Source organism: Pristiophorus japonicus, chromosome 12 (assembly GCF_044704955.1).
Source record: "Pristiophorus japonicus isolate sPriJap1 chromosome 12, sPriJap1.hap1, whole genome shotgun sequence".
Taxonomy (NCBI): domain Eukaryota; kingdom Metazoa; phylum Chordata; class Chondrichthyes; family Pristiophoridae; genus Pristiophorus; species Pristiophorus japonicus.
This window is the reverse complement of record NC_091988.1, coordinates 180661049-180687835: the sequence shown is the minus strand read 5'-3', so window position 1 is coordinate 180687835 and position 26787 is coordinate 180661049. Positions and strand designations below refer to the sequence as shown.

Below are 26787 nucleotides of genomic sequence, written 5' to 3'. Positions count from 1 at the left end.
GCCGCCGCAAAATTCATCAGCGGGGCCCTGAGTGTGGGGTGGAGCGCTAAGGGAGGCGTTGCACACCTCTCTTAGGGCGCTAGGATAGCTGAGCAAGTAAAAATCCTGAGCTCAACAGCTGGCCTTGGAGTGCCCTGAGAAAGGCCTCGCGGGGGGAGGCGGAAATCTGGAAAAAAAACACCAAAAACATTCCCAATAAATAACTTATGCCGCCACAACGTAAATATCAAAATTAAAAAAATCAATCATACTTGCCTCAGGTCGACATTACTTACCTCACTGCAGTCGCTACCGCTTCAACTGCCAGCTTCCACAGGCGTTCCCACCAGAGCGCACTACGGAGCGCCTGGGGTCGGGCGCGATCCAAATATCGAGCCGGTGTCGTAACCGGGGGCGTTGGCACACCGGCTCGCCACTTCCGGGCAGTAATGCTCTACACCCCCTCGAAACCGGCATCGAATGTCTCGGCGGGCCGCCCGCCCAGAAGTGCATAGCACCGCCATTGCTGCCCCTCCGAGGCGCCAACAGGGGCGGCAGAAGACCGAAGATCCAGCCCCACAACTATGTGGAAATCTTAACTCATAGAATAACGATTGCAGCATATGTGAGGAGAACGCTGCTCTACTAAACCCGAGTGCCCTAGAATGCCATGGGGGTGTAAGTCTTCGGGTTACCCCGGGATTGCTCCCGCCAAGATTCATCGCAGCCAGAGTGTGTGGGCTCATGGGGAGAAGGGCCTCCGGCACCCGGCTGTCCACCCACCTGTGTGGAGTGGAAAGTGAGCTCTCTCCCAGGCCTCCTGCAGTCCTCAAACCAACCCAAGAATTAAAATTAAAATCCTCTTTGTGCCGCGTGCCTTGCCTGGACCTTGGGACCCATCTTCACACTGTATGGTTCTGAAAATGTAACGGTGGATTTTATTTGTCAGTATCAAGTACTGAAATGTACATTTTATAAAAATTTAGTTTCCTTTTAAAGTTTGCTAATTTATTTTCTCTGACAGATCTATTTCGATGGTTGGAGCCATGTCTACAATTACTGGGTCGATACTGATAATCCAGATATACATCCTGCAGGGTGGTGCGCCAGAACAGGCCATTTTCTCCAACCACCAATTAGTGAGTACAGTTACCATTCCGTCCTCACTGCTCCCATTATCAGCATTCTCGATATTAGATTCAGGGTATAGTTTAACAAAGGTAGTTTTAGGATTTTTATTCTGCAGCACTTTGTATGCAAGTTGAGAAATATTGCAGGTCCAGGCAAGGTGTATAATTTGCAAGTTATCTCTGCAACTTGGGCTGCACCCCTTTAAAATGGGAACTATAGCATTGCTGCATCTGTAAACGATTAAGTCACCTTGGTTAATCCTTGCCACTGGATAAAGGCCTAGCTCTGTCAAGCCTGTGTGGTGGCTGGTGTGCAACGACCACCATACGTTAAAAAAATCCACGCGCAGGCATCTTCCACCCTTCAACATGTGGAATATTAGGTGCTTCATTGAAACACCCTTCATAGTGTGGAAGCAAGTCATCCTCAATACGAGGGACTGCCGAAGAAGAAGAAAAGATTAAATCAGTGTTTGTTTCTTTGTAGTGCCATTGCTCTACATTTATTCTGCTTCAGGAGTTTCAGTGTGGCACATACCTTTCCCAGTGATTCTGGATGGAATTTTCCCATTGGAGAGCATGCGGGTTTGGAAGTGGGTCAGCAGTTAAAAGAGCGGAGATTGACAGCGCGTCGGGAACCTGCCGTCATCCCGCTGAGTTTAATTCGGGCGCGTTTCGAGGCGTGTACTTAACCGCTTGTTCACAGACTCTTAACTGCCTTTTTAACACCAGGTTTGGGATTTAACTGGTGGAGCACGGGATTCGCACACCTCAGGAACCTCCTCTGTGAAGCTCAGTGGCCATTGTGTGAGTTTATTAAGTGGCAGCTGGAAAATGAACATAAATACTCACACCTTAAACCTGCTTTCTTGCCTAATGGAAAGGCTCTTGCTGACACCATTTTGTGCCGAGCTTTAGCTTTCAGGAGTTTGCAGGCCATTTCTGCAACCACGGGAGCCACTCTCACCACATTGTTATTCACTCTCACTACATTGGAGGATTGTGCCTCTGATCGCCATGTTACCTGGCATATATTAGATCAGCATGGGTGCCGCTTATGCTGTCTAGCCTTGGACCTCAGGATCAGACCAAGATGAGCGCTAGCACTAACCACACCAGCAGCAGCAACAACAGCAGCAGCAGCAGCCTTCTCCTCAGGGACCTGATGCTCCACAGGAGAGAGGGGGTCAGCACAGGGGTACACCACGCCAGAGGCGATACCCCCAACATACATAGGGTATACAGGCAGAGGATGAGCTCCCTGGACATGACTGAACAGCAGTGCTTCAGCAGGCTCAGGCTATCGCACCAGGCTGTCGCAGACATTTGTAGCTTGCTGGAGCAAGACCTGCTGCCCAGAGGACCTGGTGGACACACCTTACCAGTAGCTGTCAAAGTCATCACCGCCCTCAACATCTTAGCCTCCTTCCAGGGATCTGCAGCAGATATTTGCAGGATCCCACAGTCGGCCGCCCACAGATGCATCACCCAGATGACTGTAAACTTTGCCACTGATGAAGCCAGTATGACTGAGCGGGTGCTTGGCTTTGCGTCACAGGCTGGCTTCCCACGGGTGCAGGGCGTCATCGACTGCACACATGTGGCCATCAAGGCACCACCACATCACTCAGGAGTATTTGTAAACCGCAAGGGCTTCCACTCCCTCAACGTGCAGCTCGTCTGCAACCATAAAAAGTTCATTGTGATATGTGCGCCAGATTCCCTGGCATCTGTCATGACTCTTGTTGCACCAGTGCACCGTCTCTCAACTCTTCACCCCTCCAAACAGACTTTCCGGCTGGCTGCTTGGAGACGAGGGCTATCCAATGAAGACGCGAATGATGACACTGTTGAGAAGGCGGAGCAGTGACGCCAAGGAGCGCTATAATGACATCGACATGTCCACCAGATGTGTCATAGAGCAAACAGTTGGCATGATGACAATGTGCTTCAGATGCCTATAACAGATCTGGAGAAGCCCTTCAGGGTCTCCAGAATCATTGTGGTATGCTGCGTGCTGCACAACACCGCACAGCAGCGAGGTTTGGAGCCGCAGGAGAAACAAGACGCAGAGTGCACAGTCTCATCGGAGGAGGAGGTGGAACACGAAGAAGAGGAGGAGGAGGAACAGATGGAACATGAGGAGGAGGAGGAACCTGAGGTGGAGATGGCACCAGCAGCGGCGCACGTTCCTGCCCGGGAGGTCCGGGATGTCCTCATAATGGCCCGATTTACTTAACTTGCACTGGTCCAGCCAAATGGCTGCACCAACCTCCCCTCCCCCCAACAATATGACAAAGCAGTCTTACAATGACCGAGCCATTCCTCTCACCCAAACTCCCACTGCTCGAGGTTAAGTAATGTCTCCAAGTGACAAAGCCACTTCCCAGGTAGCAAGCAAAAATGGACAGGTGCAAAGAAATAAATTTCTGTGCGTCAGAAATATAACTGAAACTTAATATTAACATTTTGTTAAACACCCATGTGCATACCCTTGTGCATCTGCGATTGTGTCTTTTCTCGTTTGCTCAAGCATCCAAGAGGTGCAACCCCTGTGGCTTCAGCAGAGGTAGAGGCAGGCTGCTCACTTCCCTGCTGCAACTGCTTTGACACTTTTGGCAGACATCCTCTGGGTTTTGGAGCCTGTTAGGGTCCAATCAAAGACTGCTCCTCCTGCAACTGTGCAGGGGCAGGCTCGGCCATCGCGATCCGAGGCAGCAAGTGGGGCTCTGACGGAGGGGGAGGCAATGGGGGAGAAGTGGGAGCACTCTGAGAAGAGCCCCCACTGCCATGTCACCTCTCACCATCATCCCTCTCATGGGACACCTGCACTTCACTGCTTGCAAGGAGGAGCAAGAGCACCTTGCTGCACATCTGTGAGGCGATGAATGCGCAAGCCTACATTGGTATCCCTCCTCGAGATGAGGCCAATGAGTGGCTGCAATCTGTTGTTCACAGAAGGCATGTTCTCGTTGGACTGGCGCGGTGCCTGCTCCATGCAGGTGACCATCCTTTCCACGGAACAGCACATCTTCACCATCGCCTGCGAGATGGTGGTGCTCCTGTTGGACATGGACTCCTCCATTCTCTGTACATTTGCTCACATCGCGGCTGCAAAAGCTCCCAGAGCCTCATGCAGTTGTTGCTGCCCCTCCAATATCACCCTCTTTCTCATTGGCCCCCAAGGTTCAGTATCTGCATGCAAATCAACAGAGCTGGGAACGCCCTCCACCCTCCGTTGTGGACTGCGCACTGCTGTCCCTATCTCCACCATCTGCTCTTGCTCACTTGTGATCTGTGAGACACCAGGTGACCACAATACACTATCTCTCACAGGACTCACCAAGGTGCGCGTATCTGCGTTTGTGCTGGGTGCACATGGGTCTGGTGACGGTGCACCCTCTCTGAGGAGTCATCTTCCTCCTCTGGCTGGGCAGTAGGCAGAGGGTGGGCACTTGATGGACCTGCGGAAGAGTAAAGAGATGAATTAGAAGTCTTATGATAAGAATGAATAACGTTACCATTATGTACATGATGACATTTCATGAGCTGCTGATATTAAGTCACCACGAGTGACTGTTGTATGCCATGTGGCTTTATGAGATGTAATTCTGTCACCAGGTTGCTGGGAGGTCCCCCTCTCTCTGTCTCCCACTGCCAGCTGTTCTGCAACTCCAGAGATTTCAAGCGCCTCCTCCTCTGCTGGAGTCAAGTTGGTGAATATTAAAGGGAATAAGAGAACTTTGAGTGAGAGTGATGGAATGAGTGTAAGGAATGCATGGGCTGCATCTGTAGAGCGTGGCTATGAGACGTGACATTGACAAATGGCCTCCCTCTGTGATGTTACTTGCTATGATTGCATTAGGATGAGGGTGAGAGTCAGTGGTAATTAGTCAGACGGGGATGTGAGTAAATGCATAGACAGAGAGGGATGGGTGCACCTGCAAGGTAGATCGGTCTGAGGAGTGACGTACAGGAGCAGGCTTGGGAAGGCAGAGTGATGGAGTTGAGGTGACACGCACATCAGGATGTAGTTGAATGTGACATTGCACTCACCTTTCCTGAACTCATGAGATCATTACATCTTTTGTGGCACTGGATCCAGGATAGCCTCATGACATCCCTGCTGCTGACCTCTTCTGCGATCTCCAGCCACGCTCGCTTGGTGTCTCTGGCTGGTCTTTTACACCCATCTGCAGGGAGGAGGACCTCCCTGGGTGCTCCGATTGGCTGGACCAACACCTCCAGGGAGGCATCAGGGAATCTCAGTGCAGCCTTCTGTCTGAGATTCCATGACCCACACAAATCTCAGTGATATGCAGCAGTTTCTGCCTCTCCCAAACACCTTCAGCTGTCCGACGACAACCTTCAACTGGGATGTGTGCATGGCTGCTTTAAATATCTGTGCTGCAAAACGAGTCATCGGTAATGTCAGCGGACCCGCTCCATTTAATTGGGCCAGGAAACCCGCGTGACTGTTTCAATTGATGTAATTGAGTTAAACATGCAGTGCAGAACACGCTGTTAAACAGTTGACTACCCGCTTTACCGCCTGCACGCACCCGCCCTGACTACAGATTTTGGCCTCTGTAAGTTATGCCTGGACAGAGAGCATGCATTTTCAATGAATAATGTTCAGACTGCTGTAAGGTACCTGAAAATCAACAGTGAATTTTAGGAAAATATTGACAGGGAGCAATATATTAAATATGTTGCTTCTTTTTCTTTTACAGAAGTTACAGATTCTTCAGCTGATCCTGGGCAAAGAGGATGTCCAACTCCAGGGTGGAAGGCTGTTAGTCATGCAAAAGGTTCTAAGTACACCACCCATCATCGGTGAGTACCTGTTAAATTTAGGAACAGCCCGACTATCTTTCAGCACCCTACCACATCCCCAACAACAATTAACAGAACAATACAATTCAATCACTGTGAAAAGTTTTGCGAGGGATAAAGTTATAATTTCTTTTTTAAAAGCCACCTGCATGTGTATGAACAGTGTTTAAACATTAATTCTGATGAAAGGTCATAGTCCTGAAACATTGGCTGTGATTTTACAAACCCCTGTGGGTCTGTGGCGGGCAATGTCGGTGACTGGTCCCGACCCTGCTGCTGTCTCCATCCTGGTTTCTGAAATGAACGTCCCTTGATTGGGTTTGTTAAACTTGCTCAGCGCATTTCCCAGCCAGTTAGAGGAAGCGGGTCTGGTGACGTCATTTGATGAGGTGTCATCGGCCGGTTTCCTTAAACTGTATTTTGACATTTGTGCTGTCAGTGTTCTGCAGCATTGAGCTGCTGCAATAACTGACAATCACGGCACAAAGGCATGTGGCTGCACCCAGGCTCTTCCATGACTCCCCCTGTATGCCTATGGAGGGAGTCACAGAACACAGGGAGGTCCTCTTCCCTTCCCATGGATGGAAGAGACCTTCCAAGAAGATCAACACAGCCTGCTTGCACATTGCACAGGAGGGTACAAGCAGGGATGTGGTCAGGAGGACCTGGGGGCAGTGCTGCAAATGTTTCAATGATCTCAGTAGATCACGAAACATTAGTACAAAGCCACACTCAACCTCATCCTGCTGTGCCTATCATCACGTCCCCATCACCCTGCCTTCCCTACCCTACTCCTGCACATCCTTACTCACAAAAACTTACCTTGGACCTTCACCCATCCCTCACGATCTATATTACCACATCGCCATCTCACTAGCAACCCCTCACACTCGCCCTCATCCTAGTGCAATCAAAGCAACAAGGGTAGGCAATGTTCATATAAAGTTTATTTTAATGTGATGTCAAACATTGAAACCTTTATTTTCAATACTTTGCGTTCTTGGACAGATTTGTGTGCACCTTTGGAAGTGGCTTAATGAGTTGCAGTGAATGGTGAGACATAACGGTACCCCCCACAATGGTGATCAGTGTGAAAGGAATGGCTTGGGTATTATAGGGATGCTTTTTGGTGTTGCTGTGGGGTGGTGCCAACCTGTCATATCATATGGCAGCCAGTGTATACAGTGTCAAGTGAAGTAAATCTGGCCATGGTGAGGCCATTCCTGGCCTCCCGGGCAACAATGTATTCGAGTGCTGATGCCCTGTGCAGCATCAGCTGATTGTGGAGAAGGTTGATGTTGTTGGTACTGCTGGTGTGTCTGGTGCTGCCGGTGTGCCTGGTGCTACTGGTGTGCCTGGTGATGCTGGTGTTGGGGTTGATTGTGGTGGGATTCTGAGGACCAAGGTAAGAGAATTTCAAGGGCACCCATGCTGATGGAATAGATGGCAGGTGAAGTAGAAATGACAGAAGTGATCTGTCAATGGTGGGAGAGATAATAAGGTCAGACTGGATGGAGACTTGTATAAAGACTTGCAGCATCCTGAATCTGTAGTGGAAATGTAGTTTCGAAAAGCTATGATTAAGGGGACATATCTCAATCAGCTGGGAGCTTTGACTTGACATTTGAAACTGTCAACTCATCAGCTGAATCAATGGCTACTGACCTCCTCCTCAGCTTCACAGATGAGGTCTAGCCACAGTGATAAACCGGTGGGCGACCCGTCAAGTCCAAAAAGCTGGGGGAGGAGGGGAGAACATTCTGTCTGACCTGAGTATTTCCAGCATTTTCTGTTTCTATTTAAAAGGACGCATTTATTTGTACTGTAAAAATGGCCGCCCTTGTCTCTGATTGGTCCCTTTGGAAGATAAGCCACACCCTGAAGTTTCCCTGGAATGTGTAACTGGAACTGCCCAGCCTAAGTTCTCACTGACTTCGCAAATTGTAACTCGATCCACGTTGACTTCCAGAAGCCACAGAGGATAGATCTCCCCAGAAGCCACCAAGTGCCAGCCGAAGTCCCTTTCACCAGCACAAGTTCATGACTCCCCTCCCCCAGCGCAAGTGCTACCTTCCCCAGCCAAAGTCCCTTACCCCAGCGCAAGTGCATGACTCCCCCGCCCCCCCCCCCCCCCCAGCGCAAGTGCTGCCTTCCCCAGCCAAAGTCCCTTACCCCGCTGTAGATGGAACATTGTGTGCGGATTGTTAACAGGGTTATTGGGTATGAAGTGAATAGTGACAGTGTCATGACTTCTGGATTGGCAGAACCTTTCCCCCTTCGATCCCACCCCATGTCTCTCTCCACTCCCCCCTCCGCCAAACTCTCTTCCTCCCGCCTCCCCCGCCAAGCTCTCTCTCTCCCCCAGTCTCTCTCCTCTGCAGGCTCACTCTCTCTCCCCTGTTGACCGCCGCAGCTTGCGGCTCAGCTCTCTTTCCCTCCCCGACCGCAAATGTCCCCCAACCGCCTCTCTCCCCGACCGCCTCTCTCCCCAACCGCAAATGTCCCCGACCGCCTCTCTCCCCCATCGCCTCTCTCCATGCCCACCCGCCCGCCTCTCTACCCGGCCACCTCTCTCCCTGACCACCCAGCCGCTTCAATTCTCCGCCCCCAGCCCCCCAGGTTCTTTCTCTCTCTCTCTCTCTCCCCCCGCCCCCCCCAGGCTCTCCTCCCCCCCACTCCAGGCTCTCTCTCTCTCTCTCTCTCTCTCCCCCCACCAGGCTCTCTCCCCCGCCCCCACCCGGGCCAGGCTCTCTCTCTCCGTCCCCCTCACCCCCAGGCTCTCTCTCTCTCTCTCCTTCCCCCAGGCTCTCTCCTTTCCCCTCCCTCAGGCTCTCTCCCCTGCCCCTCCCCCAGTCTCTCTCTCTTCCCCCCCCCCCCCCCCCCCCCAGGCTCTCTCTCTCTCTCTCTCTCTCTCTCTCTCTCTCTCTCTCTCTCTCTCTCTTTCTCTCTCTCTCCCAGGCTCTCTCCCTTTCCCCTCCCCCAGGCTCTCTCCCTTTCCTCTCCCCCAGGCTCTTGCACCTGCCTCTCCCCCCGGCTCTCTCTCTCCCCCCAGGCTCTCTCTCTCCCTCGGTTGCTCGGAGGCTCGTGGAGGATCAGAAGGCCCGGTTTGCGGTTGCTCGGAGGCTCGCGGAACGTGGCCGCACTGATTGCAGGGTCCCACTTCTGATTCGGGTGGGAGGCATTGGAGGCGGAGTCTCAACAGCATGCATGCGCAGACGGACAGAAAAAGTACAAATAGTCAATACTTAGAAATAAGTAACATTGCCATATTTATTAGATGAACGAGGTCAAGGGCGATTTGGTGCTCGCCTCACTCCCATCCGCCTGCTTCCTGCTCCGGGTAAAAATTGGGGCTTTTGAATTTGTAATTCCCCAAAATAGTGGAGTTTGATAAAAATAGTTCCTTGAAGAGAAGTGCAAAGCAGTTTAATCAAGAACTGCGACCTAGTTTTGTGAAGACAGATATGAAGAATGTAATTATCAGCTTAATTTTATAAATTTGTTTAACAAATTCTAAAAAGCAAAGACTGACACAAACAGAATTGACAGCTGCAGTTATATTGAACCGATTGGGACTGGTAGCTGCAAGGAGCAACATCTAAGACCTCTATAATGCTACACTCTTCCTACCAGAAGAGCTTAACCAGTCACGTAATGTTCACAAGACTCAATAAAACCCCAGCCATTTGGGTTCAGGGGATCCACGATGAGGCAGGTGGTTATGAGCCTGGTAGATGAACTGGTAATGTGTAGTGTGATTGTTAAACCTTTGCTAATAAATCAACTAGTTCTTCATACCAATGTGTTGCTATGAATTCTTAAGCAAAGAACCCATGATGAAGCAAATACATTACATTGGTGAATTTCTAATTTTTTGAGAACATGGGCAGGAGCATCTACTTTCTCCACATGTTAGACTCTGTAGCTATTTTACAAAGTGCAGGAGGATCAGTGACACAAGTTTGAAACCACATTGCAGTTATATTCCACATGGTGTCAAGCCCAAGCTGTGTGAAACATCCTCCCCAAATGAGTTTCAGATTACTGTCGCACACCAATTCAAAAGTGGCAGGATAGATATAACCTGTAACACCTGGGAGCTCTTCTGCTACTGATGTGCATGAGGGAGTACGAGGAAATGCCTATACTCTCTTTCCACAAATAGAAAGAATAATGTTCTTGCATCTGGCGGAATCTTAATTCAGGACACCTGGAGTGTGACTCTTTGTGAGACCCTGTGAATAGCAGGAGACAGCTTTGTTCCTCCGTGCTTGCACACACGTGCAAAGTTGCCCCACCCCGTCGCTAAATTGTTAATGTTTTGGAAGCATGGGTGGAGCAGCTGTTTTTTTTTAATGTTCAAGCGTCTGTCGTCATTTTAAATTTGCAAAGTCACTTACAGTTCTTGAACCTGCTGTGAGCAAAGCAGTTCTATTTAAATTTTATTCAGGTTTACGTCAGAATCCATCTTGTCTTTCTGAACTAACAGGAACAACAACTTGCATTGATATAGTGCCTTTAACAGTAAAATGTCCCAAAACATAGTAAAACAAGTGTATGCTGACAGTTTAGAAAAACTGAGATTTGACTTGATTCACTAAAACTTTAAAAGAAGTAAAAGTGTAGAGAGACTTGGATACATATTTTTTTCAAAGTGGAAGAACAAGTTGATAAAGCTGTAAAAAAAAAAAGCATATGTGTCCAAGATTTTGTAAATAGGGGCATCAAGTACAAAAGTACCATCATGGATACCAGTGCCCTGCCGATTGGGTTTACATTAAGAAATGGATTAGTGCATTTGGGCACAGCATTATTTTATATCAACATCATCTTACAACTGATCAAAAAAAAACACCACGATGATTCCCATTTTAACTGTCTGAGACATGATAATTTAACAGTGTAACATTCAAGGCTAGAAGTTACCAGAGGATGAATGCTTAACCTGATCATACCTTTAGTCACAACTTTAATAGACGTATATTACTCCTCTGCTAATGTAGCAGAGAAAAAATTGGTCCACTATTATTGTCAACAGTGGAGTGAGCCTTTGGCCTCCGAAACAGAAGGTAAAGGGCTTGAGCCCCATTCCAGACAGCCCTGGTGAGTGAAGACTAAAATATGTCTCTAAATACTGGGTTGACATCCAGCAGGGTACTTGCATCTGGACAGAGTGACCACTGACTCAGTCGTATTATTCCTATTTCTGAGTCCAAAGGGCCCACTCCAGATAGCCCCACGAGCATAGACTGCACTAGTTCTAAAAACTGAGCTGACATCCGGCAAGGGTTCTCGCACCTCATGGGTGTGAGTGGCTCCATCTCCATCAAAAACGGTAGGTGGCTATTGGAAAGATACTTGGTTTGGTTGATTTATTTTTTGAAATTATGATTTTGGATTGGAATTTTCTTTAATGTGTGTTTATTATAGTAGTAAAAGATGTATTAAATTTACAATTGCAGTTTTATATTCATTCACCTTCACCTGACTTCTTTTACTTTGGATTGCAAATTCTTGTGGTATAATTAAAAATGATTGATACATCATCAACATTCTGAATCACAGAATCCATCTCAACCTTACATTACATTTTCCATGTTGCATACTCATATACTTCTTGAATTTTAATTTCCATGTTACCCACAGCGAGACTTACTGGACTAGATTTAGGCAATGAAGTGACTGAATTTCAATGTCTTGTCTTGTGCTCACTGATTGCCTCAGGAAATGCCCAACTCCTGGTTGTGATGGCTCAGGGCACGTTACTGGCAAGTTCACTGCCCATCATCGGCTGTCAGGCTGTCCACTAGCTGAAAGGAACCAAGCAAAGATGAAGGTAGAGCTGTCAGATGCAGAAAGATCATCCCGAAAAAGAAATCTCTTGTCATTTGGGCGAAGAAAGAAATCAAGACATCATGGGAGGTAATAATGGTAAATGCCATAAAACATATTTAAAATAAGCAACTAAACGTAACAAAGTTTTTTAATGGCTGGTGTTATAATTTCTCCCCCCCACATTTTTCTTTTTCCCATCCTTTTGGGGCCCATCACAATTCCTTAGCTAAGAGATGAGAATGTAACTTGCTCCCATTAATGCTTTTAGGAGGTGTCTAAGGGTGCCATTGCCTTGCCTTCTGATATTATACTGGCTGTAGGAAGATACCCAGCCATTGCTTGGCAACCTCACTTGGTAACAGAATGGCAATCAGGAATTTGACATGTTGGGGAATGACAGGATAAAAGGTCTTATCCTTGAACTCTATGATCCATCATGTTATAAGACAAGATGCTACCATGCCATTTCACCACTAGTCTTTGACTGACCATGTGCTTTATTCTTGCAACAATCAGCAATAAAAATGTATGAGAAAGTTTCTTTCTAATAAAATATTGGGTTAAGTAGTCCTCTGGTTGCTACATGCAGCAACAGTATAAATACATTTGTGAAGATTTTCTCCATTTAATAATTCTAGCTAAATTGTGAAATCATTTGATAAAATATTTATCATTTCAGTAGAAGTACCTAACATGGACTGTGCAGACATTTCCCATGTCATTGCACATCGTAACGAGATGAATTCTTATCTCACTGTCAATTTCCTTTGACAGAAAGCAGCTACTTCATCAAAGACCCATTTATACCTAAATAAATAAATTTTCTGCAGTATCAAAGTTTAGACATTTTATTTTTAGACTTTAGTAAACATTTTAAAACTTTTTGCTCATTTGGACTGTTGTGCGAAATTTCTTGTATTTGAATTTCTGTTTAGTCTGCTTAAGTCCCTGGTCTGTTTTGCACTGTTTATTGTACTTTCACGGATCGCCAACACATGAATTATGTGCCCTGATGCATTAGGATAAATTTTGGTGTTTATTTAAAAATAAAAGGAAACTTATTCAGCACAGCCCATAGCCAAATTCGGAAATAACATAACAAACATTAAAATGTGTCATAAAAATAAAGTGATTGAGAGAAAGATTCTTGTCCATAATGAATTGGATAAAATAAACAAGATTAGCAAACCATCTTACTGAAAATAGTATACAAATTTCGTCTTGGGTTATATACAAATTTAACAACACAGGAACTTAAAATGTAACGCTGGCAAAGCAGCACATCATACCTCTTGAGTGCCAAAGGAAAACACTGCTCTTTACTGTGATCCTTTTCTGGTTTTGTTTTGATAAACACTAGTTCTTTGATGTTGCACATTTTTGTGCCTCACCTCATGGTAGCATAGCCTCGGATATTCTCTTTCTGCTAGTGAACAGGATGTTGACTATTTTCCCATATCGCAACATTGATTACCATACAGAGACACACATAAATACACAGGCACACATAGGGCTGACAAAAATTGCATTGGCTGTGTGCTGTGTGTGCATGATAATGCAGCAGCAGAAATATGAACAGCCATTGGTGAGAACTTAATCAACAATTTTATATCTTACTTTAATTTTCTGCTGTTTCTCTTTTTTGCAGGATTGGTCGTCCACCTAAGTATCATAAACTTCAGCAAGAGGAATTAAAAGTCAGCTTTCAGAGTGAGTTGAAATGAAGGGCTCTTTACAGGATGAGTTATTTCTGGCAGCTGTGATGTCTCACATATTTAATATTTGATTTAAGTACAAGTTTAAATGTTTCCTATTTGAAATCTTAGCAGAAGTCTATTCATAAAGGTAGAAACTCCAATCAGCAAACTTCATAAACAAGTACTTAATGTGCTTGTGCCACATCCAATGTACACTATTAGTACACAGATATTCACCATTTAAATAAATGGGTTAATGTTTGCGTAAAGATAATATACATAGCAATGCAGTATGAGAGCATAAAACATTTGTAAGTGAAGTTTGCCATTTAGAATTTTAACCCCATAGTTTTCTGAACACTATAATGGCACTTTTAGAAGTTTCTTTCTTTATGCTCTACAGGTAAGATAATGTAACTTCCATTTTGGAGTCTACTGGTGAAAAATAAACAGCGGTGTCCAGTTATCTTACCTAATGCCCACACACAGGGTAGAAATTGATTTATGCTTTGCACAGTTTTCAGGCACAAAATCGGCATTCCACTTACCAATTCCGCATCGGAAATATGCACAAATTGCGATGGCCACCACATTGGTTAAGGCATTCCTTATGTGTCTCTGGCGGCTGCTTGAAAAAAACGCGGTCTCGTTTAAATAGTTTAATAGTAGCCCTGCGCTTGTAACAGGGCCCTTTTGGGAAATTGGTGCCTGGGAGTGCTTAATTCACTCACCCGCCTCAAAAAACACTCAGGAAGCAGGCTGCAGCAGTGATATTTAAAGTGATCCCCACGTCCATTTTTGTATTTAAAATTAAACTTTTAGCCTGCATCTAAGTATTGTTTACCTGTTGTATGAAGCACTTGGGACGCCCATCGACAGGGAATAAGAATATACACTTTCCACCAGATGGCGCAATACCAACATGCTGGGGATCTTTGGAGCCAGTTTTTGGCTGAGTTCAGAAAGTCTTTCAGACAAAATAGCTGTTGGATAGCTGACTTTTGGCTGCAGCTGTAATCTGTCACTTCACTGGCTGCAGGAGTACAGGAAAAAAATGGGAATGTTGCTGGGATTACCATTGAGGCTTTCGCTGCAGTGGCAATAGCAGCAGCAGAAGCAAGCACGGCAGCACAGACCTGCGCAGGCTCAGAGATGATGGCGAAGGAGGCCTGCAGCATGAGGGGGTTTTGCAGCAAGGTGTCTTACCTCAGCATGACAGAGGAGCAGTGTGTGAGGAGGCTGCCCCTCAGCAGGCCGGCAGTCACTGACCCCCTCACCTGTTGCAGCAGGAATTGCAGCCAGACACCAGAGCACATGCACAACCCCCCCCCTGCACAACCCCCCCCCTGCACAACCCCCCCCCTGCACAACCCCCCCCCTGCACAACCCCCCCCCTGCACAACCCCCCCCCTGCACAACCCACCCCCCGCACAACCCCCCCTGCACAACCCCCCCCTGCACAACCCCCCCCTGCACAACCCCCCCCCTGCACAACCTCCCCCTGCACAACCTCCCCCTGCACAACGCCCCCCCTGCACAACGCCCCCCCTGCACAACGCCCCCCCTGCACAACGCCCCCCCTGCACAACGCCCCCCCTGCACAACGCCCCCCCTGCACAACGCCCCCCCTGCACAACGCCCCCCCTGCACAACGCCCCCCCTGCACAACGCCCCCCCTGCACAACGCCCCCCCTGCACAACGCCCCCCCTGCACAACGCCCCCCCTGCACAACGCCCCCCCTGCACAACGCCCCCCCTGCACAACGCCCCCCCTGCACAACGCCCCCCCTGCACAACGCCCCCCCTGCACAACGCCCCCCCTGCACAACGCCCCCCCTGCACAACGCCCCCCCTGCACAACGCCCCCCCTGCACAACGCCCCCCCTGCACAACGCCCCCCCTGCACAACGCCCCCCCTGCACAACGCCCCCCCTGCACAACGCCCCCCCTGCACAACGCCCCCCCTGCACAACGCCCCCCCTGCACAACGCCCCCCCTGCACAACGCCCCCCCTGCACAACGCCCCCCCTGCACAACGCCCCCCCTGCACAACGCCCCCCCTGCACAACGCCCCCCCTGCACAACGCCCCCCCTGCACAACGCCCCCCCTGCACAACGCCCCCCCTGCACAACGCCCCCCCTGCACAACGCCCCCCCTGCACAACGCCCCCCCTGCACAACGCCCCCCCTGCACAACGCCCCCCCTGCACAACGCCCCCCCTGCACAACGCCCCCCCTGCACAACGCCCCCCCTGCACAACGCCCCCCCTGCACAACGCCCCCCCTGCACAACGCCCCCCCTGCACAACGCCCCCCCTGCACAACGCCCCCCCTGCACAACGCCCCCCCTGCACAACGCCCCCCCTGCACAACGCCCCCCCTGCACAACGCCCCCCCTGCACAACGCCCCCCCTGCACAACGCCCCCCCTGCACAACGCCCCCCCTGCACAACGCCCCCCCTGCACAACGCCCCCCCTGCACAACGCCCCCCCTGCACAACGCCCCCCCTGCACAACGCCCCCCCTGCACAACGCCCCCCCTGCACAACGCCCCCCCTGCACAACGCCCCCCCTGCACAACGCCCCCCCTGCACAACGCCCCCCCTGCACAACGCCCCCCCTGCACAACGCCCCCCCTGCACAACGCCCCCCCTGCACAACGCCCCCCCTGCACAACGCCCCCCCTGCACAACGCCCCCCCTGCACAACGCCCCCCCTGCACAACGCCCCCCCTGCACAACGCCCCCCCTGCACAACGCCCCCCCTGCACAACGCCCCCCCTGCACAACGCCCCCCCTGCACAACGCCCCCCCTGCACAACGCCCCCCCTGCACAACGCCCCCCCTGCACAACGCCCCCCCTGCACAACGCCCCCCCTGCACAACGCCCCCCCTGCACAACGCCCCCCCTGCACAACGCCCCCCCTGCACAACGCCCCCCCTGCACAACGCCCCCCCTGCACAACGCCCCCCCTGCACAACGCCCCCCCTGCACAACGCCCCCCCTGCACAACGCCCCCCCTGCACAACGCCCCCCCTGCACAACGCCCCCCCTGCACAACGCCCCCCCTGCACAACGCCCCCCCTGCACAACGCCCCCCCTGCACAACGCCCCCCCTGCACAACGCCCCCCCTGCACAACGCCCCCCCTGCACAACGCCCCCCCTGCACAACGCCCCCCCTGCACAACGCCCCCCCTGCACAACGCCCCCCCTGCACAACGCCCCCCCTGCACAACGCCCCCCCTGCACAACGCCCCCCCTGCACAACGCCCCCCCTGCACAACGCCCCCCCTGCACAACGCCCCCCCTGCACAACGCCCCCCCTGCACAACGCCCCCCCTGCACAACGCCCCCCCTGCACAACGCCCCCCCTGCACAACGCCCCCCCTGCACAACGCCCCCCCTGCACAACGCCCCCCCTGCACAACGCCCCCCCTGCACAACGCCCCCCCTGCACAACGCCCCCCCTGCACAACGCCCCCCCTGCACAACGCCCCCCCTGCACAACGCCCCCCCTGCACAACGCCCCCCCTGCACAACGCCCCCCCTGCACAACGCCCCCCCTGCACAACGCCCCCCCTGCACAACGCCCCCCCTGCACAACGCCCCCCCTGCACAACGCCCCCCCTGCACAACGCCCCCCCTGCACAACGCCCCCCCTGCACAACGCCCCCCCTGCACAACGCCCCCCCTGCACAACGCCCCCCCTGCACAACGCCCCCCCTGCACAACGCCCCCCCTGCACAACGCCCCCCCTGCACAACGCCCCCCCTGCACAACGCCCCCCCTGCACAACGCCCCCCCTGCACAACGCCCCCCCTGCACAACGCCCCCCCTGCACAACGCCCCCCCTGCACAACGCCCCCCCTGCACAACGCCCCCCCTGCACAACGCCCCCCCTGCACAACGCCCCCCCTGCACAACGCCCCCCCTGCACAACGCCCCCCCTGCACAACGCCCCCCCTGCACAACGCCCCCCCTGCACAACGCCCCCCCTGCACAACGCCCCCCCTGCACAACGCCCCCCCTGCACAACGCCCCCCCTGCACAACGCCCCCCCTGCACAACGCCCCCCCTGCACAACGCCCCCCCTGCACAACGCCCCCCCTGCACAACGCCCCCCCTGCACAACGCCCCCCCTGCACAACGCCCCCCCTGCACAACGCCCCCCCTGCACAACGCCCCCCCTGCACAACGCCCCCCCTGCACAACGCCCCCCCTGCACAACGCCCCCCCTGCACAACGCCCCCCCTGCACAACGCCCCCCCCTGCACAACGCCCCCCCCTGCACAACGCCCCCCCCTGCACAACGCCCCCCCCTGCACAACGCCCCCCCCTGCACAACGCCCCCCCCTGCACAACCCCCCCCCTGCACAACCCCCCCCCTGCACAACCCCCCCCCTGCACAACCCCCCCCCCTGCACAACCCCCCCCCTGCACAACCCCCCCCCTGCACAACCCCCCCCCCTGCACAACCCCCCCCCCTGCACAACCCCCCCCCTGCACAACCCCCCCCTGCACAACCCCCCCCTGCACAACCCCCCCTGCACAACCCCCCCTGCACAACCCCCCCTGCACAACCCCCCCCCTGCACAACCCCCCCCCTGCACAACCCCCCCCTGCACAACCCCCCCCTGCACAACCCCCCCCCTGCACAACCCCCCCCCTGCACAACCCCCCCCCTGCACAACCCCCCCCCTGCACAACCCCCCCCCTGCACAACCCCCCCCCCTGCACAACCCCCCCCCCTGCACAACCCCCCCCCTGCACAACCCCCCCCCTGCACAACCCCCCCCCTGCACAACCCCCCCCCTGCACAACCCCCCCCCTGCACAACCCCCCCCCTGCACAACCCCCCCCTGCACAACCCCCCCCTGCACAACCCCCCCCTGCACAACCCCCCCCCCTGCACAACCCCCCCCTGCACAACCCCCCCCTGCACAACCCCCCCCCTGCACACACCCCCCTACACTCTTTCCCCCCCCCCCCCTGCACACTTCCGCCCCCCCCCTGCACACTCGCCCCCCGCACACTTCCGCCCCCCCCTGCACACTCGCCCCCCACCCTGCGTGCTTCACCCCCTGCACACTCCTTTTTGGATGCGATCGAATTTCTAAGCCAGAAATTCCAAACTTTTCTTTGGTGTGGTGATAATGGGATATTAAATTGTTCATAATGATTTAGTCAACTACAGTTGTCCAGTTAACATCAGAAAGAAACACAATGATAGGCTGAAATTCTTTCTGTTGAAGAATTTTGCAAAAAAAAGTCAGTATGAAGAAATCCCTTGTACTCACAAATACCTTTTTTTTGCTAAAATAAATAGGATGAATCTCACTCCCTTTTAAAACATGGTCAGTGATACTTTTTGAAAAGAGAATAATGAGTCTTTTAGTCAACTAACATATTTCAGCTTATTTGTAATAATGCTCTTATTAATCGTTTCATTAAGATGTAAGTTATATAAATTATTGGTTAAAAAAAATTAACCTTGGCATAAAATCTTAATTAAAAGAGTAAATAAACGTTAAAGATATTTAGAAGGGATCAAATTTATCATTACAATCTTAGTGTTTTTCTGATGCTATATTTCTAGACATTCCAAACGATGGCATGCAACAAGTCTTGCATCAATCAGTCTTTATGTCTACCATGTCCCCACATCCAGCTCGTTCATTGTCTGTGTGCTGGGAACAACATTGCAAGCTGCTTCCAGGTGTAGTGGGAATCAGTGCCAGCAAAGTGGCCAAATGGAGCATTGAAGAGGTAAGAGAAGAGAAGAGAAGGAAAAGCAGGTGAAATGTAGCAGTTTAAAAAAAAATGTATATAGCAAATCCATTTGAATGCTGGAATTGTTCTCAATTAAAGCTGCGTGACCATGCTGTCAATTATTTACTGTCCCATTCACAATCATTGAACTCACTGTGGTTCAGTAATTGCACTGGTAAAACGAATCTGGGCAGTTTGCCATTGTTTGAATTCTTTGTCCGAAATGTACAAACCAGTTTTGGTGCTGTGGGATTTTGTGTTGGTTTGTTTCTCATTAAAATTTTTCCTCGTGATTTTAAAATACAAACTGCTTCTTGCACTAAAATAAGAGGTTGACCTGCAAATAATTTGAAGTCACTTGTCTCATAGCTTGATTATTAGCAAATATTTATTTTAAAACAAAAGATAAGTTGTTCCAGAGCAGAAAACTCAGCGGAAGGGAGTGAGAAAGAAGTCAGCTCGTGTTCCCACTTCTGATCACTTTTCATACCAGAAAATAGACATGCATGGACATCAAATGAGGACTGTTTGGACTCAGCTATGATGCTCCTCAAGCTAAAATAACTCAATGGGGATAATTTTAACTTTTGGAGATAGTGTAAATAGAGTGATAATGGATCACCCGAATTTTGTTTCCATCAATGGCGAATCCGATGTTGTTCCAGTGACACGGTCTCCAAAAGTTAAAATTACTCCCCATGACTCTGCTCAAAGGTAAAAAATGGCCCTTTAGGCTCATCATAGGCAGTCCCTCGAAGCGAGGATGACTTGCTTCCACGCCAAAAAGGAATGAGTTCACAGGTGTTTCAGTGAAGGATCTAATATTCCAGATCCTGAACTACATCTTGGAGGGTGGAAGATGCCTGTGCTTGGATTTTTTTAACGTGTGGTGGCAGTTGCACACCAGCCACCGCACGGGCTTGACAGAGCTAGGTCTTGGTCCAGTGGCAAGGATTACCCTAGACGACTGGAGACCAGCTCTGCTGCACAGACCGAGCGCGTACACATATAGCAGTGTTGCCCCTGGGCCCTCGCCTCTTCTAGGCCCCAGACTCACGCCTCTCCTGGGCCCCGGTCACTTCCTTCTACAAACTCTTGGCACTCCATCCCCCTGCTGCTGTGCCTGCCCGCACTGCAATCAGCGACCTGACTTCGCAGCCGTCGCCCTCCTGCAGTGGTATGCCACCGATTTCCAGGCCGGGCCGCCGCAAGCTGCTCCCTCATCAGGCCGGGACCGCGCCGATTTCCAGGCCGGGCTGCCGCATGCTGCTCCCTCTATTGCAGCCTTTCAATCACAGTAAATCCTCTTCAATTCTCTAACGTGGCCTTTCGATGGTGGTACATTTAGTACCTTTAGGCTAGGTACGAGATGGCTGCTGGTGTTTGTGGGGCCATACTCCAGTCAGCATCTTTATGTGAAAGACACGGACAAAAGGGAAGAAAATTGTGCAGGGACTGGAAGGAGTGCTGTAAAGTTCATTAGTTCTCACTCTGTTCACAAATGAAACATTCCATCCAAGGGAGAAGTGACATATTACCATGTGTTTTTTGCCAGATGGTTGCGCACTCCTATGGGTAAACTCAGAGAGCAGTACAAGCAGCCCAAAAAATGTTACACTGTGCAAATGCTAGAGCTGGAATTTCAATTTCTTGACACAAAATTTGCAGTTTAAATGGTGGAGTTGTTAACTCTGATCCTAGTTCAAGAATAAAACCCTTGCCATGTTATGCCAGTTACAGTCCACTTGAACCAAGTAAAACATTCACATGTATATATGAATAGTCCATAAAAGCCTACTTCATTAAACAGTATTATGAATTTTAAAATAACATACAAAGTTAAAGAACGTTGTGAGGTTAAAGATAGTTCATCTCAGTAAACATATTGAATGTTCCTAAGCTAAGAATATCCGGTGACCTAAATTCTAAAAAGTTCCGGATTTCTGTTAAATGAGCAATCTTCTTCTATTCCCACTAAACTGCTGACCACCCAACTTCCTTTTTTGGCTCCCATGTTAGCTGACATTGTTAACAGTTCTCTCTCCTCAGGTACTGTTCCCCTCTCCTTCAAATCTGCTGTCATCACCCCTCTCCTCAAAAAAACAACCCTTGACCCCACTTTGCTTGCTAACTATCGTTCCATCGCCAATCTCCCTTTCCTGTCCAAAGTACTTGAACATGTTGTTGCCGTGACCATCTTTCCATGAATTCAATGTTTGAATCCCTTCAATCTGGTTTTTGCCCCTGTCACAGTACTGAAACGGCTCTCAAAGTCACAAATGACATCCTTTATGAGTGTGACATAGGCAAACTATCCCTCCTCGTCCGACTGGACACAGTTGACCACTCCATCCTCCTCCACTGCCTCTCCACCAACATCCAGCTGGGTGGGACTGCACTCACCTGGCTCCATTCTTATCTATCTAATCGTAGCCAGAAAATCTCCTGCAATGGCTTCTCTTCCCACTCCCACATTATTACCTCTGGTGACCCCCAAGGATCTGTCCTTGGTCCCCTCTTATTTCTCATCTATATGCTGCCCCTTGGCAATATCATCCGAAAACACAGAGTCAGTTTCCGCATGTACACTGACGACACCCAGCTCTACCTCTCCACCACTTCCCTTGACCCCTGCTTGGTATCTAACTTGTCAGATTGCTTGGTCGACTCTGGATCAGTTCCTATGGACTGGAGGGTAGCTAATGTAACACCACTTTTTAAAAAAGGAGGGAGAGAGAAAACGGGTAATTATAGACAAGTTAGCCTGACATCAGTAGTGGGGAAAATGTTGGAATCATTTATTAAAGATGAAATAGCAGCGCATTTGGAAAGCAGTGACAGGATCAGTCCAAGTCAGCATGGATTTATGAAAGGGAAATCATGCTTGACAAATCTTCTTGAATTTTTTGAGGATGTAACTAGCAGAGTGGACAAGGGAGAACCAGTGGATGTGGTGTATTTGGACTTTCAAAAGGCTTTTGACAAGGTCCCACACAAGAGATTGGTGTGCAAAATCAAAGCACATGGTATTGGGGTTAATATAATGACGTGGATAGAGAACTGGTTGGCAGACAGGAAGTAGAGAGTCAGGATAAACGGGACCTTTTCAGAATGGCAGGCAGTGACTAGTGGAGTGCTGCAGGGCTCAGTGCTGGGACCCCAGCTATTTACAATATACATCAATGATTTAGATGAAGGAATTGAGTGTAATATCTCCAAGTTTGTAGACGACACTAAGCTGGGTGGAGGTGTTAGCTGTGAGGAGGATGCTAAGAGGCTGCAAGGTGACTTGGACAGGTTAGGTGAGTGGGCAAATGCATGGCAGATGCAGTATAATGTGGATAAATGTGAGGTTATCCACTTTCGGGGCAAAAACACGAAGGCAGAATATTATTTGAATGGCGGCAGATTAGGAAAAGGGGAGGTGCAACGAGACCTGGGTGTCATGGTACATCGGTCATTGAAAGTTGACATGCAGATACAGCAGGGGGTGAAGAAGGCAAATGGTATGTTGGCCTTCATAGCTAGGGGATTTGAGTATAGGAACAGGGAGGTCTTACTGCAGTTGTACAGGGCCTTGGTGAGGCCTCACCTGGAATATTGTGTTCAGTTTTGGTCTCCTAATCTGAGGAAGGATGTTCTTGCTATTGAGGGAGTGCAGCGAAGGTTCACCAGACTGATTCCCGGGATGGCAGGACTGACATATGAGGAGAGACAGGATCGACTGGGCCTGTATTCACTGGAGTATAAAAGAATGAGAGGGGATCTCATCGAAACATATAACATTCTGACGGGACTGGACAGGTTAGATGCAGGAAGAATGTTCCCGATGTTGGGGAAGTCCAGAGCCAGGGGACACAGTCTAAGGATAAGAGGTAAGCCATTTAGGACTGAGATGAGGAGAAACTCCTTCACTCAGAGAGTTGTTAACCTGTGGAATTCTCTACCACAGAGAGTTGTTGATGCCAGTTCATTGAAGATATTCAAGAGGGTGTTAGATATGGCCCTTTCAGCTAAAGGGATCAAGGGGAATGGAGAGAAAGCAGGAAAGGGGTACTGAGGTGAATGATCAGCCACGATCTTATTGAATGGTGGCGCAGGCTTGAAGGGCCGAATGGCCTACTCCTGCACCTATTTTTTTCTATGTACTGGATGAGCAGAAATTTTCTCCAATTAAATATTGGGAAGACCGAAGCCATTATCTTTGGTCCCCGCCACAAACTGCGTTCCCTAACCACTGACTCCATCCCTCTCCCTAGCATCAATCTGAGGGTGAATAAGACTGTTCACAACCTAGGTGTCATATTTGACCCTGAAAGGAGTTTCCAGCCACATATCCGCGGCATAACTAAAAGCGTCTTTTTCCACCTCCGTTACATTGCCCACCTTCACCCTTGCCTCAGTTCTTCTGCTGCTGAAACCCTCATTCATGCTTTGTTATCTCTAGACTTGACGACTCCAACTCACTCTTGGCTGGCTCTATTCTTCATTCTACACTACATAAACTTGATGTCATCCAAAACTCAGCAGCCCGTGTCCTAACTCACACCAACCCATCACTCCTGTGCTTTCTGGCCTACATTGGCTCCCGGTTAAACAACGCCTCGATTTCAGAATTCTCATCCTTGTTTACAAATCACTCCATGGCCTTGCCCCTCCCTATCTCTGTAATCTTTTTCAGCCTCACTACCCTGCAAGATGTCTGTGCTCCTCTAATTCTGCCCTCCTCTAATTCTGCCCTCTTGAACATCCTTGATTATAACTGCTCAATCATCAGTGGCTGTGCCTTCAGCTGTTTGGGCACAAAGCTCTGGAACTCCCTCCCTAAACCTCTCCGCCTCTCTACCTCTCTTTCCTCCTTTAAGACGCTCCTTAAAACCGACCTCTTTGACCAAGCTTTTGATTATCTGCCGTAATCCTTTGTGGCTCAGTGTCAGATTTATCTGTTTTGTTTTGTAACACTGCTGTGAAGCGCCTTGGGGCATTTTACTACGTTAAAGATGCTATATAAATAAAAGTTATTATTATTATTTACTGTCAAAGATGAAAGTAATTCATTGTGCATATTTTGTTCATTTAATATATTAATATCACAGCAACAGTAATTTTATTTATTGTAGGTGGGAAACTTTGTCCAGACACTCACTGGTTGTGAGCAACAGGCAAAGCTCTTCAAAGAGGAGGTAGATGAGTTACCTATATCCCAACAGTTTTCATACCATATTGTGTAGTTTTATTAAAGCCCTGAAGTGGCACCATTGGATACCAGCCTATAAATGCTCAACATGTTTGGCTGAAATTCCCCTTTCTGCTATTTTAACAGTTTTTATTAGAATTTCAAGTTAATGTGCTAACCTTTTGCATAATTTCAAGATCATTATTTTCTTAAGTACCGAAAACATGAATCACTGTTCAAACTTATTCTTCGGGACATTTCTAGAAATAAGACACGTGCTGTGACATTTTCATTATAGTATCCTGAACTGTATTGAAGAACTCCTGCACTTTTTTCTTACAGTCGATTGATGGGGAGGCTTTTCTTCTTCTAACGCAAGTGGATATAGTGAAGATCATGAGCATTAAACTTGGTCCAGCATTAAAGATTTATAATTCTATTCTTATGTTCAAAAGTGCAGATGATATTCCAAAATAAGATTCCTGTGATTTTAAGTGCACCATAATCTTGTAGAAAAAAAATGAAACTACTCCAGAAGTAAAGAGAAATGTGTTTTGTTAATTTATGTTTTTGTTTCTTTTGCACTGATAAATGTTGTGTGCTAAATGGCAAGAAAGTTGAACAAAACAAGTTGCATTAGTAGTTGACAGTATGTACGTGAAGTTACAAACATTGCTTGATTTATCTCTAGGTCCGTGATCGAATATTTAGATTATATTCCCATTTATGAAACCCAGTGAGACATTATGCGAAAGTATATTGGTTTTTACTGTGACAATTTACATTTTAAGTGTAATTTAATGAAATGATTATTAATCATTTTTTTTAATAAAAGTTGTTGAACTATTACTGTACAGATATAAAAATGCATTCAAATTGTATTTGGTTGCATTACCGTTTTGATTCATTAAACAAATTATTGATTAATTTCATGACAGGAGACCAAACTAAAATTGCTATGTATTTTGTACGTGTTTAATAGGCAGTTATACAAAGCCTTACATGAAAAAAATCGGTTTGTAACTTTTCTAATTGTTTGAGTTTACGTTTGGTATCAGTCGATTGAAAGTATTTTGCCATGTTGCGACACTGTGGACAGCTGGAGACAGCTTTACTTTTTAAAATCTTCATCCCTTACGTTTGCCATTTGCATAATATTATGGGACTTTTCCCCTGTTGTCATATACTTGTCTAACTAGCTTGAAAAAGTCCATGGTTGCAAAGGTTTTTTTTTTAATCACGCTATAATGCGGTGCTCATAAATTTCAGTCCTCTTTACCTGTAAGTGTTGTCAGCAGCATTACTTATGTTGTGATAAAGGAGATATTCCAGATTTGTTTAACTCTTTAACAGATATAAAGTTGAAGATTACTGTCGGGGCTATTAGTGGGCAATCACCCAATTACTTCATATGATATGCCCCTTTCTTTTATTTTAGCACAAGTGTTTACCCATTTATGTTAAATAGGTTAATGCTCTGCTAAATCAGGGGACAAAGAAATGTCATATGATGATGTCAAGTATTTGCCTGCTAATATTGGCAACAGGTATTTGTAAACCATATTGTAGTTTCTGTGGGTGATCTTGTATAATTCCCACACTGAGCCAAGTGCTTGTATTTCCATTGGAGTCATTTGGAGTACCCTTTTATCAGTTTTATGAATACACTGTAAAAGCCTGGACTATAGCACTGATTCATGCTTGTTTGGTTTGAATAGTACAGGTATACAATGGATCTTTATTGACTTTATTACTTAACTACTGCAAAGAAAACCCACATGGGTTAACGGGTTATGAATAAATGATCTTACTTAGATAACCTGGTTTGATAGTTGCTACCTAAAGCTTTAAACATCACTTTGGAATATCTGCCATAATTTGTTTTACAATTTAAAAGAGCAAAATGTATTTAAAGAAAAATGTGAGTGGCACTTGTATAAATCAGAAATACAAAATAATCACCATTGGGTTAAGTATTGCTCTCGTTAACAGGGGTAGTGAAACTATAAATACACCTTTTATAAATGTGTTTATAATTATGCTATCGCGAGAGGAAATCTTCCCTCTCGGTTTTCTTATCGTTGTACATAAGATAGCTGTTTATTTTACACACAAGGCCAGCTCCTTGCTTTCTACTCTACTATGGTGTTCACAACAATTTGTAATATTTTATATTTGAAAAGTATAATTATTATGGCATGACTTGTTACAATTACCTTTCAGTCTTTGTATGCACTTACGTCATTTATGTGTCGTTTTAAATGATATAACTATTTGGAATTAAGTATTTTTGTTTTCTGAAATTTTAGGTAATACAATATTCATATATATTTTTTAAATTCATGTTAGCATCAAAATGTCAGG

At 48.7% G+C, this 26787-nt stretch overlaps 1 protein-coding gene across 1 annotated transcript in view; it reads left to right on the top strand.

The window, feature by feature from the left end:
* Positions 1-24900, top strand: part of LOC139276893 (lethal(3)malignant brain tumor-like protein 1) — a 77768-nt gene extending 52868 nt beyond the window's left edge. The window contains exons 10-16 of the mRNA XM_070894888.1: positions 1004-1118; positions 5843-5945; positions 11670-11867; positions 13429-13490; positions 19075-19244; positions 24368-24430; positions 24766-24900. Coding sequence (XP_070750989.1) covers positions 1004-1118; positions 5843-5945; positions 11670-11867; positions 13429-13490; positions 19075-19244; positions 24368-24430; positions 24766-24900 — 846 coding nt within the window. The remainder of the gene's footprint in view (positions 1-1003; positions 1119-5842; positions 5946-11669; positions 11868-13428; positions 13491-19074; positions 19245-24367; positions 24431-24765) is intronic.
* The last annotated feature ends 1887 nt before the right edge of the window (positions 24901-26787 follow it).